The sequence below is a fragment of the Medicago truncatula genome, chromosome 2 (assembly GCF_003473485.1).
Source record: "Medicago truncatula cultivar Jemalong A17 chromosome 2, MtrunA17r5.0-ANR, whole genome shotgun sequence".
Lineage (NCBI taxonomy): Eukaryota > Viridiplantae > Streptophyta > Magnoliopsida > Fabales > Fabaceae > Medicago > Medicago truncatula.
In genome coordinates, this window is record NC_053043.1 from 22,003,172 (window position 1) to 22,019,666 (window position 16,495).

Sequence of the window (16,495 nt, forward strand, 5' to 3'; positions counted from 1 at the left end):
AGTGAAAACAAAATGTTGAAACATTAACGCTCAGGCGAAAGTAAAGAAGTTTTTGATGAAGATAAGGAACAGGATTGACTCAAGCTGATGCATGAGTGTCCTTGACTGATTCACGCCATGCTCTTGCACCATCTTTGTCAACAATTTTGATAACAAAGTTTGGAGGTGCCACAACCAACCTTGATCGGATTTCCAAAATGCACTTGTCAACAAGATCAATTGCTTCTTCCACGTTCATTCCGCTATGGAAGTGTTTGTCCATCATTAATAGTGAAAAATAGGAACCATAACCAAAAGCTCCCTTTTCAAGCTTGTGAAGTGTCGCAATGTAGTCGATGTAGTATAGTGATGGGCCTGTTTCTTTGTCATAACCAGCAAGAAGGATGTTCACAGAGTAGGGATTCTGAAGAAAACCAACCAAATTCACGTGTAAATAAACTCGTTATTTGGTTTAACCAATAGTATAACTTTGATGCCATATCAGATGGTGTCCACTGATGGACCACTCAAAGTCTAAACTTTTCATTATTACAAATCAGTCCTCATAGAAAACATAAATTACTTTTGCTTATTATTTTTTCTTCCACTTTTACCTTGATTAATTTATCAAAAAGTCATTCTTACCCTTTTATAATTTAATTACACTTGTATAAAACTGGACATTTGTGTATTGAAACATTTATACATTCATTTTTTTTTGAAGGGATTTATACTTTATACGTTCTTATTTATAAGCTCAAACCTAAATTATAAATAATTATAAATAAATTTATATGCTCATCGTTACCCTTATTTATATGCTCATCCTTACCCTTATTCTTTTATATGCTCAACGTTACAATTTTTTTTTGACGTGAAATCATTATAGTGAGTAATGCACATTATAAAAAAATTCTCCACAAAAAAAAAAAGAGCTAAAAAATTTGAATTCCAGACCCATAGTTTTATTATTTTTATATCTTAAACTTTTGGTGTTTAAAAAATTCATATTTAGTTCATTTCATGTTGAAAAATTCTAATTATAATGCTTTAAACATGTTTGCAAATTTTTTAATATTAAGCATAATTAAACAAATTTAAACTTTGCAAGAACTAAAATTGGGTGTTGAAATGAGTTCGATATCAAACAAGTATTGAACATTTTGAAGCAGCATCACCAAACATGTCTTGATGGCTATTTCTTGTTAGTGCACTAAATTTTTCTACGCGATAATGAGGTGAACTTCTATTTTTCTTGAAGATTATGCGATAATGAATTTGCAAGATGTTTTAACATGTTTTCCACATTGTTACTGATAGGCTCAAATGAGAGTCAAAATGTTTGAGCAATTGTTCCTGCACTGCATATGCTTATAACAGTAGCGGTTGTTTCGTTTGGAGCAGATAACTCTTGAGTCTGCTACAGCTTTCTCAAGATGATAGTAATGGACAGACGTTGTTTCTCAAACTTGCGGCATATGAGTTTCATGATTCTAAAAGCAATAAAAAGACAGCTATTCATATTGTTGCTGGTGCGGTTAGTGGTATAGTGGTTCTCCTCGTTCTTGTTCTAATTGTCGGTGATTAGGCGAAGAAAAGAGACTAGCTGGAACAAAAACTTCTGTGAAGAGCTCATTGATAGCATTTGCATGCAAAGATTTACAAAATGCCACAAAGATTTTAGGCCCTTAAAAAAATAAGTCTTTGATCGAGCATGCAAATTTAGGCCATATCTCATTGAATGTGGGAGTGAGAAGTCAGAAAAGTTTAAAATAGTATCATATTTATGATGGTGAAAAATGAAAGATACAAATAATAAATGTTATTTACAAGTTATTACATCAAACCTATTTATAGGCGTTCAGAAACTAACCAATTACTAAACAATATTATTGAGGGTTGAAATCCAGAGGTTGCATTAAACAAAATATTTAGAGGGAACTAATGGCAGAGACCAATATAAATTAATAGAAAACTAAACCATAATTGACCTTCAATTCCATTCTCAAGAGCATATAGCAGATAGATTGCACAGAAAGCAATCTATGTCATGATATTTCTCTGCTATATCAAATCTCATGATCTTTCTCTTGAAAAGTGAGAAAATTTCTTGATGGAAAAGGATCATTTAGTTAAACACTTGAATCATTGAAAGATGTACCAACTATTCATTCAATTACTCCGCCGCGTTAGATTAGTACAATCTACCTTCAAAACTTCACCACAGAAAATAATTAACACACTCATAACATTGTTTTTAGATCTGTCACTAGCTTTCTCCAAAGCAACTACAGCTGGAACAGCTACATCTAACCAGACAAAAACATGGAATTCTGTAGCATGAAAAATGGTAAATGTTGAGTTAGTTTTAACCCTCAAGCAAAAGGAAAACAAAAAAAATTAAATTCTGTAGCATATAAATAAAACAAAACAAATCACAATTGCTACCTTCAGAACTGTGTCTTTACATTGCTTCCATCAATGACAAACAAGTATTGAACATTTTGAAGCAGCATCAAGAAACCTTTGGATTGATGGCTATTTCGTGTTAGTGCACTAAATTTCTCTAATATACGATAACGAGGTTTGAAGTACTCTTTTTCTTGAAGGTTCTTTTATTTCTCATCAGATCTTCCTTTATGAATTTTGACAGTACAAAATCGACGATATGGCAGGGAGCTAAACCAAAATTTGCTCAAATTAATAGGGGTAAACCGAAATTTGTTCAAATTAATAGGGGTAAACCGAAATTTGCTCAAATCACATGGGGGTAAACCAAAATTTTCTCAAATTACAAGGACGAAAACCAATCAAATTTTTTTACAAGGGGGTAAAACACTATTAACCCATGTTAAAACATATAGTTTTTTTGGTTCGAATTTAAACCTAAGACCTCAAACTTCTCTAGGTTTAGGTCAAACAACTAACCATATACAAATCAAATGAGACAGATAGAGATTTGATGATGAGAGTGTAGTAGGATTTGGTTATTGAATACAATGAGTAGAGGGGAGGGGACTGAATCAAATCCTTATAGTACCGTCCTCTATTTATTGCAACTACGTTATCACCTTCTTATAACTTCTTCATTGTCATTACTCATGGCTTCTGATTCTTCTTCAAAGTGGATGATGGAAAATGGTGACATTCCTCATGTTCTTGCTGTTGACGACAATATCATTGATCGCACACTTGTTGAGAAACACCTTAAGAATTCCTCTTGCAAAGGTACGTACACCTACCTCTCACTCAACCATTTTATGTTATATTCTTTTTTACTTTTTCGAACTAACTACTTTTACATTACACTAAAGTTACAACTGCTGAAAATAGGCTGAAGGCATTGGAGTATAGCTTTATGTGAGCCTTTAATTGTGTGTTGTTTGAGTTCACAGTTGGTTATATGAATACATCCCGAGAAAACAAACGAATTATTCCAGCCAACCTAGAAAAAAAAGAGGAGAAGAAGACAACTGGAAACATGAACATCATAGTTCAAAATTGAAATAAAACCATTTACGATGAGTAAAGATTATATCTTACATTGGATTTCCTGAGGCAAGATGTTAGATGGAAAATTGCAAGCTCAGCCTCATCCAAATTTGTTTTTAGAGCCAAATCATTCTTGATCTGGTTGTTAATCAAAGAAATTACACTCGGACTCGGAGAAACATCACCACTTGTGAACAAGTAAACAAAGAATGGAGAAAAGAGGATTCCCAAAGAAAGCATGAAAACAGGTTTCACTGCTGATCCAACGAAAGCAGAAAAGATTAATAAAAACAAACAGATTGAAATAAATAAATTAATGAATTAATAGGAGAAGTAACACATGGGGGAATCATATACCTGTAGTTGAAGAATGGTGATAGGAATTGAATGAATGATCGATCATCCATCATCAAATGGGTGTTACAAAGGCCTAGCTACGGCAAAGAGAAAAACTCTAAACCCTAATATTGAATCGATCGATTGTTTAGCCGCAGCCCTAATATATAGTGTGTAGTTGACCAATGAGTGTGTTGTTGTTTGGGCCCTAGAGTGTTCAATTCTCATATGGGTATTGTAATAGGTATTACTAGGTATATAACCCGTGCGTTGCACGGGTTTGATTAGAATCCATAATATTTTTACAAATGAGTAAATAATAATTATGATAAGCATATTCACATAGAGTTAAATGATTGATATCGTTATGTTTAATATTAAATTATATTAAATATAAGAGAGTTGTTTAGAAATTATATGAGAATTCATATTTGTTAAAATATTTTTAGGATAATTAATACAGTTCTTGGTGGTTCTTGTTCATAGTTCATAAGTTTGAAGAGTTGTATCATATTTAATATTTTATCATATTAGTGTAATCATATAAAAACTTTTTTGTGCAATCGCAAGTGTTTTTGCTTTTTCTCTTGATATCACTTATTCTTTTCGATCAAAGCTAGAGGTATTCATGTTTCCTATCAATATTGCTCACAGAAACAACTGAAATAAGCAGTCAAAATGGGATTCGTCTTTAGAAGTTTTGTTTCTTTTTCTCTCATATTTATTGAAAATCCAATTCATGAGTTGATACAATGATTTCTTTTATATTTTTCTCTTTAACTTTTATTTAGTATTGGTATTGTTTTTTTAGCATATTTTTTGGTTTACCATTTTCTTATTTATTTCATTCTTATTTTTTGGTATGTTAAAGTCAATAGGATAATAAACAATTAAAAACACTTGTAACTCATCAATTTATTAATTTAAACGATACCGTATTGAGTGAGAGAGTGGTAAATAATTATTGAATATGAAAAAAGAAAAAGGTAGTTGAAAGATTAGTGAAGCAGCAAAATGATTGTCGCATATTTTTTTTTAAAACAAAATCATTGAAATATTAAGTTGAAAAATTTGGGAAAGGAAGGAGCACACACAAAATGGACGTAGTTGTAAAATATGGAGAAGTGCATGGGATTTTGCAAACTTATATAGGATATTCGCTAAGAATTTATTATTTCTCAAAACGTTTTTTTCTTCCATATTGTACAATACTATATTAATGCCAATTTATGTGTTCGTTTTTTTTCTTCCATATTGTACAATACCATATTAATGCCATTTTATGGGTTTAATAACAGGTATTGAATTATGGATGATGAGCTTCAATCATCATTCAAGAATAAAGATCAGCTCCCTAAAAAAAATAAAGATATGGCAATAGCATTGTAGTTTATGAGAGAAATTGTGCATATCTTTTGAGTAAAAAAAAAAGCTATATTATAACATTTTTGGGTTGCAAATCTTGATTTATGTTCAACTTAAGTGGAGAATTAAGACAAATATATGAGGAAATAACAGTTACTTATTTGGAGTCAATGGGTAATTTACTTTTTTTCTTCCTCAAGTTTTTTTAGTTAAATATTAGTGAACGTTTTAGTTTTGTATTATTAACATCACACATTAAATTTATATAGTGGAGATAAATAATGAATTTTAGAAGTGGAGAATAAGAGAGAGTGAGAATAAGCTTTTTTAGAAGTGTCACATAGACATAATGTTTGTATATGGTTAACTCAAGTTTCCTTTTAAGAACACAAATATTTTACTCCTAAAAAGTCCAAAATTTTATTCTATTACTTAGGTACATCATCAAAAATACACTATTACTTTTTGTACAAAAACAACACTATTATTTGTAAGAAGTGGTAGATTAGTGGTAGATTAATGGACAATATTCAATATGTTATTTACCATGTTAAAACACAATGTATAATTAATGAAATCTTAAGGCTACAAATTCTGTTAAACTTACAAAGATAATTAATATGTACATCTCTTCAATTTTGGAACGCCTATATACACGGAATCGTTAGAACGGAGACTTTAAATCAGCTCTATAGTAATAGTAGCACTATAATAATGCAATTATTAAAAACAAAAGGAGGTATTATACTATAATACAATGAAATAAGAAGGGGTGGCAAATTTTTGTAACTTAAGTTTAACTACATCATTATCATCATCATTCTCTATTACTTTCTTTTTTTGAAGAAATATCAATATCATTCTCTATTATTAATTATTAGATTAGATACAATTTGAGAGAGATGGTTTTTTATGAAGAAGATAGAAAGATATAGATAGATAAATAGATAGAAGATAGATAGATAGAAAGATATGGAAGATTCCAAAGCAATTCTTGTGAGGTAACAAATATTAGTAGACAAATAAAAACAATAAAACAAACATTTTTATAAGGTTATACATTAAAATGTATGTAAATTAAATAGCTGATAAAATACAAACATTGTTGGAAAGGAACCCTCTCGTATCTAATTCAAAAAAAAAAAAAACATTGATTTCTACTGCACATAACCCCATTCTAGAATACACAATCCATAATTATAAGGCCACAAATCAAAGAAAGTGAGTGAAAAATTCAGAACCTAAGGACAATAGGAGTTTTACCATGCAATGTATAGAGTGAAATATACAGTTATAATATCATAGACCGTGGAAAGAAATAAAAGGAATGGAGTAATTCATTGGAGTAATTCCAGATATTACAAAATATTAGGTGATAAATATAACCATCCACCATATTATAAAATCAGCAAAAATAGTTAACATAAAAGTCAGAAGATCACTGATACAACGTTAAACAAAAATAATAATGAAAAAACTTAAATTTTAATATAAAAATGATAACCACCTTTTCACATAAGAAGTGCCATTTCAAAAAAAAAAACTCTCCTTTCTCCAAAACCCTACAAAGAAAGGATATCCATTAGATAACAAAATATTAGAAGAAAATGAACATGAAGTTGGAAGAGAAAAATGAAAACTACCAAAAAATAAAATTGAAGGAATGGAAGAGACAAAATAAATTACAAATATATATACATAGGAGCTTCGTAGAAAATTTGTCTAACGAACTATGAATGCAATTTTTTTTATAGGCAAGAAGTCGATAGAGTAGGAATAAATAATTTTGGAATGTAACCATAAGCATATATCTTGGCCGTATGATCTACCTTTCTATAAACTAAAAAGAAGAAATCCACTTTATTTCATTGTTAACATGTATATTAATATATTTGTCAATTATCAAACACCCTAAAAAAAAAATCTAGAACAAAGACCAAACATGTGATTTAATTTGTTCAAGGCACAATATATATAATGAAATCCAAACAGTGCAATATAAAGGCTAAAATATACATTATGCATATGTATTTGTGAATGAAATATGGTTATTTCATCGGATTGAGAAAATCTACCATGTTCAATCTCCTCCAAATATTCTTCACCCTTTGAAAAAAAATGAGGAATCAAATTTTTGCATGTTCTTGCAATGATATTTATAGAAGATAAAAGCATGCATTAAATTTGTTTAATTTTTAGGTTATCAATATAAAACAATGAGTAGTGGAAAAAGCTACACAAATTAATTGGAAGTTACATAATAATTTTTTTTCAATTTGTAGGTTATAAATTAAAACTATGAGTAGGTGGAAGGAGTCACATTTGTCTAAAAAAATGTACCATACGTATCATATAATCAAATAACCACACCTTTTCAACTATACTTTTAAATATTATTATTATCATCATATTTCCTTAATTAATGGATAGTGGAAGGAGTTACAAAGCTCAGTCAATTATCAGTTACATATTTAAGAATTATAAGAATGAACATATGTAAATATATTTAGTAATAAATAGATAGATGGAAAGTAGGAAAAAGAAAAGAGAGAGTCACATGCTGAATGCTTATAGAAAATTAGTTAGAAAGGGGGAATTGGTGAGGTGACATGTAAGCAAAGTGTAGGTTAGAATACATCTAAAAAAGTAGATATAATTTCGTTGGAATAATTTCAGATATTACAAAAAATTAGTTGATAAATATAACCATCCACCATATTACAAAATCAGCAAAAATAGTTAACATAAAAGTCAAAAGATCACCGATACAAAGTTAAACTAAAATCATAATGAAAAAACTTCTATTTTAATGTATGATGATAACCACCTTTTCACATAAGAAGCACCCTTTCAAAAACTGTCCTTTTTCGAAAACCCTACAAAGAAAGGATATCCATTAGATAACAAAATATTAGAAAGAAATGTACATGAAGTTGGAAGAGAAAAATAAAAACTACCAAAAAAAAAAGAAATTGGTAATATAAATACGATATACCTTATGGCTTATGCATGTGTTTGAATGAAATATGGTTATCCCATGGTTATTTCATGGGATAGACAAAAATCCACCTCCTTCATTCTCCTCCAAATATTCTTCACCCTTTGAAAAAATGAGTAATCAAGTTTTTGCATGTTCTTGCAATGATTTTTATAGAAAATAAAATGATGCACTAAATTTGTTCAATTTGTAGGTTATCAATATAAAATAATGAGTATGTAACCAAAAAAAATATAAAATAATGAGTAGTGGAAAGAGCTAAATAAATTAATTGGAAGTTACATAATAATTTGTAGGTTATAAATAAAAAAATGAGTAGTGGAAGGAATCACACAAATTAATTGGAAGTTACATAATAAAGAAGGCAATGGAAGTTACATAATATAGAAGGCAAAAATGAATGAAAAAGAAAGCCACATGGTGAATGCTTAGAAAATTAGTTAGAGAGGGGGGAATTGGTGAGGTGACACATAAGCAAAATGTACGTTAGAATACATGTATATATAGATAGATTATTATTTTTTTAAATTGGTGTTCACACATTGTGTTTGGCTGAAAAATACCAGTAAATGACCAAAATACACTTATGGATATTGTAATAGGTATTTTATTTATAGAAACTCCATCAAGATTAAGTTTGGCTTTAACATGGATAGAAGCTCCATCAAGATTAAGTTTGGCTTCAACCTTAGGTGGTTTGACATCTCTAGAATTTTCGACAAAAATTGATTTTGTCTCTTCCGGATCATCATCCACGTTCTTAACCATTACTATAAATAAACAACACAAAACTATTAATTAACAACTAACTAATGCATAAACATCAATTGCATTATGAATTAAAACAAAAAAACATAAAAAAACACCAAAAAAAAAAAATGAAAAAGTGGTAGTAGCATGCAATTCTGGAACAATCGCATCGGGAGTTAACTACCGAATTCCATCGGCAGTTAACTGCCGATGCTCCCAAACCTTGGCACTTAAGTGTCGATTGTTAGAGACACAATCCCTTAATTATTGGATCATATCAAGTCAACACATCAAGTTATAAATAACAATTATCTGCATATCAAGTCAGCACATCTTATACATAATTAGCAATTATGTTTCCTTATAGCTCATCATATTCTGTTGTATATATTGTATGTCTTACTCAACATTTGTAAAATAAGAAATACAATACAAACTTTCTATCTTGGCATCAGAGCTCTTAAGCTGAAAAGCTCTTGATCCATCATAAAAACATGGCTTCCGCTGCCAACAACAACAAAAATGACCTACCATCATCTGTATCTGTCAAGCTGGACAGAAACAATTATCCCCTATGGAAATCTCTAGTTCTACCAGTGGTCAGAGGATGCAAGCTCGATGGATATATGTTGGGAACGAAAAAGTGTCCTGAAGAATTCATTACCTCTTCGGACTCAAGCAAGAGCAACAACCCTGCCTTTGAAGAATGGCAAGCCAATGATCAACGCCTCCTTGGGTGGATGCTCAACTCGATGGCTACTGAAATGGCAACTCAGCTGCTGCATTGTGAGACCTCCAAACAGCTTTGGGATGAGGCTCAAAGTCTGGTTGGAGCACACACAAGGTCTCAAATCATTTATCTCAAGTCTGAATTTCACAGCATCAGAAAAGGGGAAATGAAAATGGAAGACTATCTAATCAAAATGAAGAACCTTGCTGACAAACTCAAACTTGCCGGCAATCCGATTTCAAATTCTAATCTGATCGTTTAAACTCTGAATGGTTTGGATTCTGAATATAATCCTATAGTTGTAAAATTGTCCGATCATACCACACTCAGCTGGGTGGATTTACAAGCTCAATTACTAACTTTTGAAAGTAGAATTGAGCAACTGAATAACCTCACCAATCTGAATTTGAATGCAATAACAAATGTTGCAAACAAATTTGATCACCGAGACAACAGGTTCAATTCCAACAACAATTGGAGAGGTTCCAACTTCAGAGGTTGGAGAGGAGGCAGAGGAAGAGGCAGGTCATCCAAAGCACCATGCCAAGTCTGTGGCAAGACTAATCACACTGCAATAAATTGCTTTCACAGGTTTGACAAAAACTACTCAAGATCCAATTATTCAGCAGACAGTGACAAGCAAGGATCTCACAATGCCTTCATAGCCTCTCAGAACTCAGTCGAAGACTATGACTGGTACTTTGATAGTGGTGCAAGCAATCATGTAACACATCAAATTGACAAGTTCCAAGACTTGACTGAGCACCATGGTAAGAATTCTCTGGTTGTTGGTAATGGTGATAAATTAGAGATTGTGGCCACAAGTTCTTCAAAACTTAAGTCACTCAATTTAGATGATGTCTTATATGTACCTAACATTACCAAAAATCTATTAAGTGTTTCAAAATTGGCTGCTGACAACAACATATTTGTTGAGTTTGATAAAAATTGTTGCTTTGTGAAGGAAAAATTGACAGGGAAGGTAATACTAAAAGGGCTACTTAAAAATGGATTATACCAGCTCTCAGGCACCAAAGGAAACCCATATGCTTTTGTATCTGTCAAGGAAAGCTGGCATAGGAGACTTGGTCATCCTAATAATAAGGTCTTAGACAAAGTCTTGAAAAGTTGTAATGTCAAAGTACCACCTAGTGATAATTTTAGTTTTTGCGAGGCATGCCAATATGGCAAAATGCACCTTTTACCTTTTAAGTCTTCTTCTTCTCATGCCCAGGAACCACTTGAGTTGGTCCACACTGATGTATGGGGTCCTGCACCAATAACGTCTTCCTCTGGTTTTAAATACTATGTGCACTTTATTGATGATTTCAGTAGGTTTACCTGGATTTATCCCTTGAAACAAAAGTCTGAAACTGTGCAGGCTTTTACTCAATTTAAAAACCTAACTGAAAACCAGTTCAATAAAAGAATCAAAGTAATTCAATGTGATGGTGGTGGTGAATACAAACCTGTGCAGAAACTTGCAATAGATGCTGGTATACAATTTAGAATATCATGCCCATATACCTCTCAACAAAATGGAAGAGCCGAGAGGAAACACAGACATATAGCTGAATTTGGCTTAACCTTACTTGCACAAGCTCAAATGCCCTTACATTATTGGTGGGAAGCCTTCTCTGCTGCAGTATATCTCATTAAGAGATTGCCATCCCAAGTTACTCAAAATGAGAGTCCCTATTCACTCATATTTCATAAAGAACCTGACTATAAGTTGCTAAAACCATTTGGTTGTGCGTGTTACCCTTGCCTCAAACCGTATAACCAACACAAGCTACAATTCCACACAACCAGGTGTGTGTTCTTGGGATATAGCAACTCCCACAAAGGTTACAAATGTCTCAACTCTCATGGAAGGACTTTCATATCAAGACATGTCATCTTTAATGAAGACCTTTTTCCATTCCATGAGGGGTTTCTCAATACAAGAAGTCCTTTGAAAACAACAATTAACAATCCATCTACTTCTTTTCCTTTGTGCAGTGCAGGTAATTCTATCAATGATGCTAGCATACCAATCATTGAAGAAGAAAATCAAGATGAGACAAACGAAGAAGACTCTCAAGGTGTTACTAGTGACATAGAACAAACTGACAATGGTTCATCAGAAGGTGACACCACTCCTGAAGAGACACCAGACATAGTTCAGCAGCAAAATGCGGGTGAATCAAGCATGGACACAAATACAAGTAATGCAATACACACAAGGAGTAAGTCAGGCATTCACAAGCCGAAGCTACCTTACATTGGAATCACTGAGACTTACAAAGACACAGTGGAACCTGCAAATGTCAAGGAAGCTCTCACAAGAACCTTATGGAAAGAAGCAATGCAAAAGGAGTTTCAAGCTCTCATGTCCAACAAGACGTGGATACTAGTCCCTTACCAAGATCAAGAAAACATAGTTGACTCAAAATGGGTCTTCAAGACCAAATACAAGTCAGATGGTTCCATAGAAAGGAGGAAAGCCAGACTAGTTGCAAAGGGGTTTCAACAAACAGCTGGAATCGACTATGAAGAAACATTTAGTCCTGTAGTCAAAGCTAGCACAGTCAGAGTCATCCTTTCCATTGCAGTACACCTCAATTGGGAAGTTAGGCAACTAGACATCAACAATGCGTTCCTAAATGGATACCTCAAAGAAACCGTATTCATGCATCAGCCAGAAGGATTTGTTGATCCTACCAAGCCTAATCACATATGCAAACTATCTAAAGCAATTTATGGGCTGAAGCAGGCACCGAGAGCTTGGTTTGATAGTCTCAAAACTGCATTGTTAAATTGGGGCTTTCAAAATACAAAAAGTGACCCTTTTCTTTTTCTTTTAAAAGGTAAAGATCATATCACATTTCTCCTTATATATGTGGATGACATAATAGTCACAGGCAGCAGCAACAATTTCCTTCAAGCTTTCATCAAACAACTTAATGATGTCTTCTCTCTCAAAGATTTGGGTCGTTTACACTACTTTCTGGGCATAGAAGTACAAAGAGATGCAAGTGGAATGTACCTTAAACAATCCAAATACATCGGTGACTTGCTGAAGAAATTCAAGATGGAAAATGCCTCACCATGTCCAACACCGATGATAACAAGAAGACATTTCACAGTTGAGGGGGAGAAATTGAAAGATCCAACTGTGTTCAGACAAGCCATAGGAGGGCTGCAATATTTAACTCACACAAGACCTGACATAGCCTTTTCTGTTAATAAACTCAGTCAATACATGAGTTCACCTACCACTGACCATTGGCAAGGTATAAAAAGAATCTTGAGATATCTCCAAGGCACCATCAATTATTGCATGCACATCAAGCCATCCACTGACTTGGATATAATAGGTTTTTCTGATGCAGACTGGGCCACTAGTATTGATGACAGAAAATCCATGGCTGGTCAATGTGTGTTCCTTGGTGAAACACTCATCTCTTGGTCCTCAAGAAAACAAAAAGTAGTATCAAGATCAAGCACAGAGTCAGAGTACAGAGCACTAGCTGACCTAGCTGCTGAGATAGCATGGATTCGTTCACTACTTTTTGAACTGAAACTCCCATTGCCAAGGAAGCCCATACTATGGTGTGATAACTTGAGTGCCAAGGCACTAGCTTCTAATCCAGTATTGCATGCTCGTTCTAAGCATATTGAAATTGATGTTCATTACATCAGAGACCAAGTACTACAAAATGAGGTTGTTGTGGCTTATGTTCCTACAACGGATCAAATTGCAGATTGTCTCACCAAGCCATTAAGTCACACACGTTTCAGTCAACTAAGAGACAAACTTGGTGTGATTCACTCACCACCAGTTTGAAGGGGGGTGTTAGAGACACAATCCCTTAATTATTGGATCATATCAAGTCAACACATCAAGTTATAAATAACAATTATCTGCATATCAAGTCAGCACATCTTATACATAATTAGCAATTATGTTTCCTTATAGCTCATCATATTCTGTTGTATATATTGTATGTCTTACTCAACATTTGTAAAATAAGAAATACAATACAAACTTTCTATCTTCGATGATCCGATATCAGTGCTCTACGAAAACTGCCAGCAAAATATCCAAAAATAGCACAAAAAATAAACGGATTAAAAGCAACAATACTTGTTTTTTTACGTCAAAAGTGTGTTGATTACTCACTGATTCTGATGTTCTCATGACTGAAGCATTAGAAGATGTGAATCCAACTTCATCTTACCAAAACTTTGTGAATTTCACTAATCCTGAAATCAAAATCACTTATGAGTATCCTAACCATCAACCTTCAACCCTGTTGATAACGCTGAAGCAATGGAAATTCAAGATACTGTCATCACAGAAACCCAGACCCAAACTCAACCTTTCATTAACCCACCTCTTACCATAGTTACCAACATTATCCTTAGCAATGTGTGCATTGAGATCTTTGAAAGTCTGATGGAGTTTGTTGAAGATAGAAACAAAGATATGCCTTCTATCCACTATATTATTAAATGGGATAAGCTCAGGAAGTTAGTTGGTTGATGCTACTCTGGATAATCTTCAAGAAATGGATGTTACCTCTCAACAATAAGCTCTACAAGACTAGTTTTCTGAAGTCTACAAAAGCATGGATGAAGTTGAGCTTAGAACTCACATCTCAAGGCAGATTGAGTATTCAGAGTTGATCAAGGAGCTTGAGCCTACACAAGAAGCTGCAATTCCTGAAGTCCCAGAAGTAGTGAAGTCTGGACTTCAAGGTTTGGCTAGCTAACTTCTTCAAGAAGCCATAGCCTATAATTCTCAAGAGTCAAGACCCTGAGGTAGTTGCTTATCAAGACAAGCTACAAGCTGATCTAGATGCTCAGAAGCTGAAGACTGAAGCTATGGAAGCTCATCTGCTGGATTTAAAACTTAAGCAAGAAGCATTTGAGAAGAAAATGCAAGAACAACATCTGGAAAGCATCAGGAAGCAAGAGGAATTTCAAAGTAGAGTGCAGAAACAGCATGAGGAAACCATGGCTGAGCAATCAAAGATTAAGAATGGCATTGCTACTCTTCTTGAAATGATGAAGAAACAACATCAGACTTAGTTGCAGTTTAGTTTTTATTATCTGTGTTTCTTTTTTTACTGCTTCTAATACTTAATGATATGTTGTGTATTGATTTTAGTTTTGCATCTGATGTTATTTTTTCTCTGATATGCTAGAAATATTAATGTTTTTAATCCATCTTTTTTTACTCTTTTCTTTAATTTTAGTCTTTTTCTTGGTGACAAAAGGGGGAGTAAGACATATTAACATTTAGGCTCTGAGTCCACTAAATTAAGATTAAAATTAATTTTGGAGAACCTTCTTCTCATCTCTTAGTCTTTGGATTTCATGTGAATTATTTCTGAGTGACGTTTTTGTACTTAGATGAATAAGTTATTTGGATTTATTCATTATTAATAACTTACATCAATAGATAGCTCTATTTCATTTTAACGAGACGGTTTGAATCTTAGATCAGCTGCATTACATGATATGTTGAAATTTTTATCACAATTATTCTCTTGAGTCATCATCTATATAAGTTATTTGGATTTTTAGCATATAGGACAGTACACTAGCGAGTTTATATTCATTATTAACTCCTCTCACATCAGATTTATTTTGTAATGTTAATAACTTTTGCTTTGTTATGTTGATAAAATGACTAGAATTTACTCTTTGACTGATTATTTGCCTATAATTTTTATTCTTATACTCCGTGAGAAATGGAGTATAATTGTCAAGTCTGCACTGAAGGTGAAAAAGCACATTCACGGTGCTCCGGTGTGGAGGAAAGCAGTTTCCGTCACTGAGGAGAATGGTGCATGCAAGCACATTCGCACTCCAACACTCAAGTCAGTGGGTGAAAAAGGTGTATTGTGTGCGAAAAATGGGTTAATGAGAAAGTACATTGAGCGTAACACATAGTCATGCTTATATAGCCGAAGAGGTCGATAATCATAAAACCCTTAGTCATGCAGGTTTTACGGTGAGAATGATGGCTAGGATTTGATCTTGATGCGTTCATGGGCGGTATAATCCGCACATGGCTTTCACGTGCAACCTCACGGCACCTCTCTTTGAGTAATAACCGTAGCTTCGTTGGGCTTTATGCCGATCTGGAACAATATATATCACTTAAAAATAAATATTTTATCTAACCAGAAAGTATAAAAATAAAATGCTTATTTGATAATATAGGATAACTACCCATTGGAACAACTTTTGGAGTAACTTCTCATCATGGGTTTAGCAATTTAGTAATTTGGATTGAAATCCATGCCTTTTGATTAATCAAAACATGCATCGTTAGAAATCCCGAAAATTTCATTCTCTCTTAAAGAATTATTATTGATTAAATTTTCATTGTCTTTTCTGGTTTTCCATTTTCTATTATGAAAGGATATACAATTTTGGAAGGGTACTTCTACAGGGCAATCATAAAACTGACTTTTTTAAAAAAGTTATTTTGTTTTTCATAAAACTTCAATCACATTCATATCATTTTAACCCGATACAATAAAAAGATATTCAAATCGATCTTACCCTATGTGGTGTGAGTAATTCCGTTCCGAATTAGCTACGAAGATGGAGCAGATGATTAAAGGGTTCGAGAATGTCAAAAACGAGCAAATGGTTACTAAATGGATGTGAAGATCGATTCGATTAAGCAAGACGGTTTTAGGGTTCGAGAATGTGAATTTTGGAGAAGAAGAATTTGGAGAGAAACAATTTTAGGGTTCAAGAATGTGAGTTTTGGAGAAGATGAATTTTGATTAAGCAAGACAGTATGGTTGGTGTTGGAGCAGATGAATTTCGGAGAGAAAGGG

The 16,495-nt window shown here is 33.0% G+C and overlaps 1 protein-coding gene, 1 long non-coding RNA gene and 1 other non-coding gene across 3 annotated transcripts; 1 reads left to right on the top strand and 2 right to left on the bottom strand.

Annotated features, from left to right (window-relative positions):
* Positions 1-79: 79 nt before the first annotated feature.
* Positions 80-691, bottom strand: LOC11422291 (proteasome subunit beta type-2-A). The gene is made up of 2 exons (XM_024777031.1): positions 686-691; positions 80-403 (listed from the first exon to the last, which is right to left on the bottom strand). Exons 1-2 carry the CDS (start codon positions 689-691, stop codon positions 80-82), a joined length of 330 nt encoding a protein of 109 aa, XP_024632799.1.
* A 2,575-nt stretch (positions 692-3,266) lies between these two features.
* LOC112419046 (uncharacterized) lies at positions 3,267-3,725 on the bottom strand. The gene is made up of 2 exons (XR_005643995.1): positions 3,523-3,725; positions 3,267-3,424 (listed from the first exon to the last, which is right to left on the bottom strand). It is a non-coding gene; the product is annotated as an uncharacterized lncRNA (long non-coding RNA).
* A 6,159-nt stretch (positions 3,726-9,884) lies between these two features.
* On the top strand, positions 9,885-10,018 carry LOC112419623 (small nucleolar RNA Z247). Its single transcript, XR_003009748.1, has one exon. It is a non-coding gene; the product is annotated as a small nucleolar RNA Z247 (small nucleolar RNA).
* Positions 10,019-16,495: the final 6,477 nt, after the last annotated feature.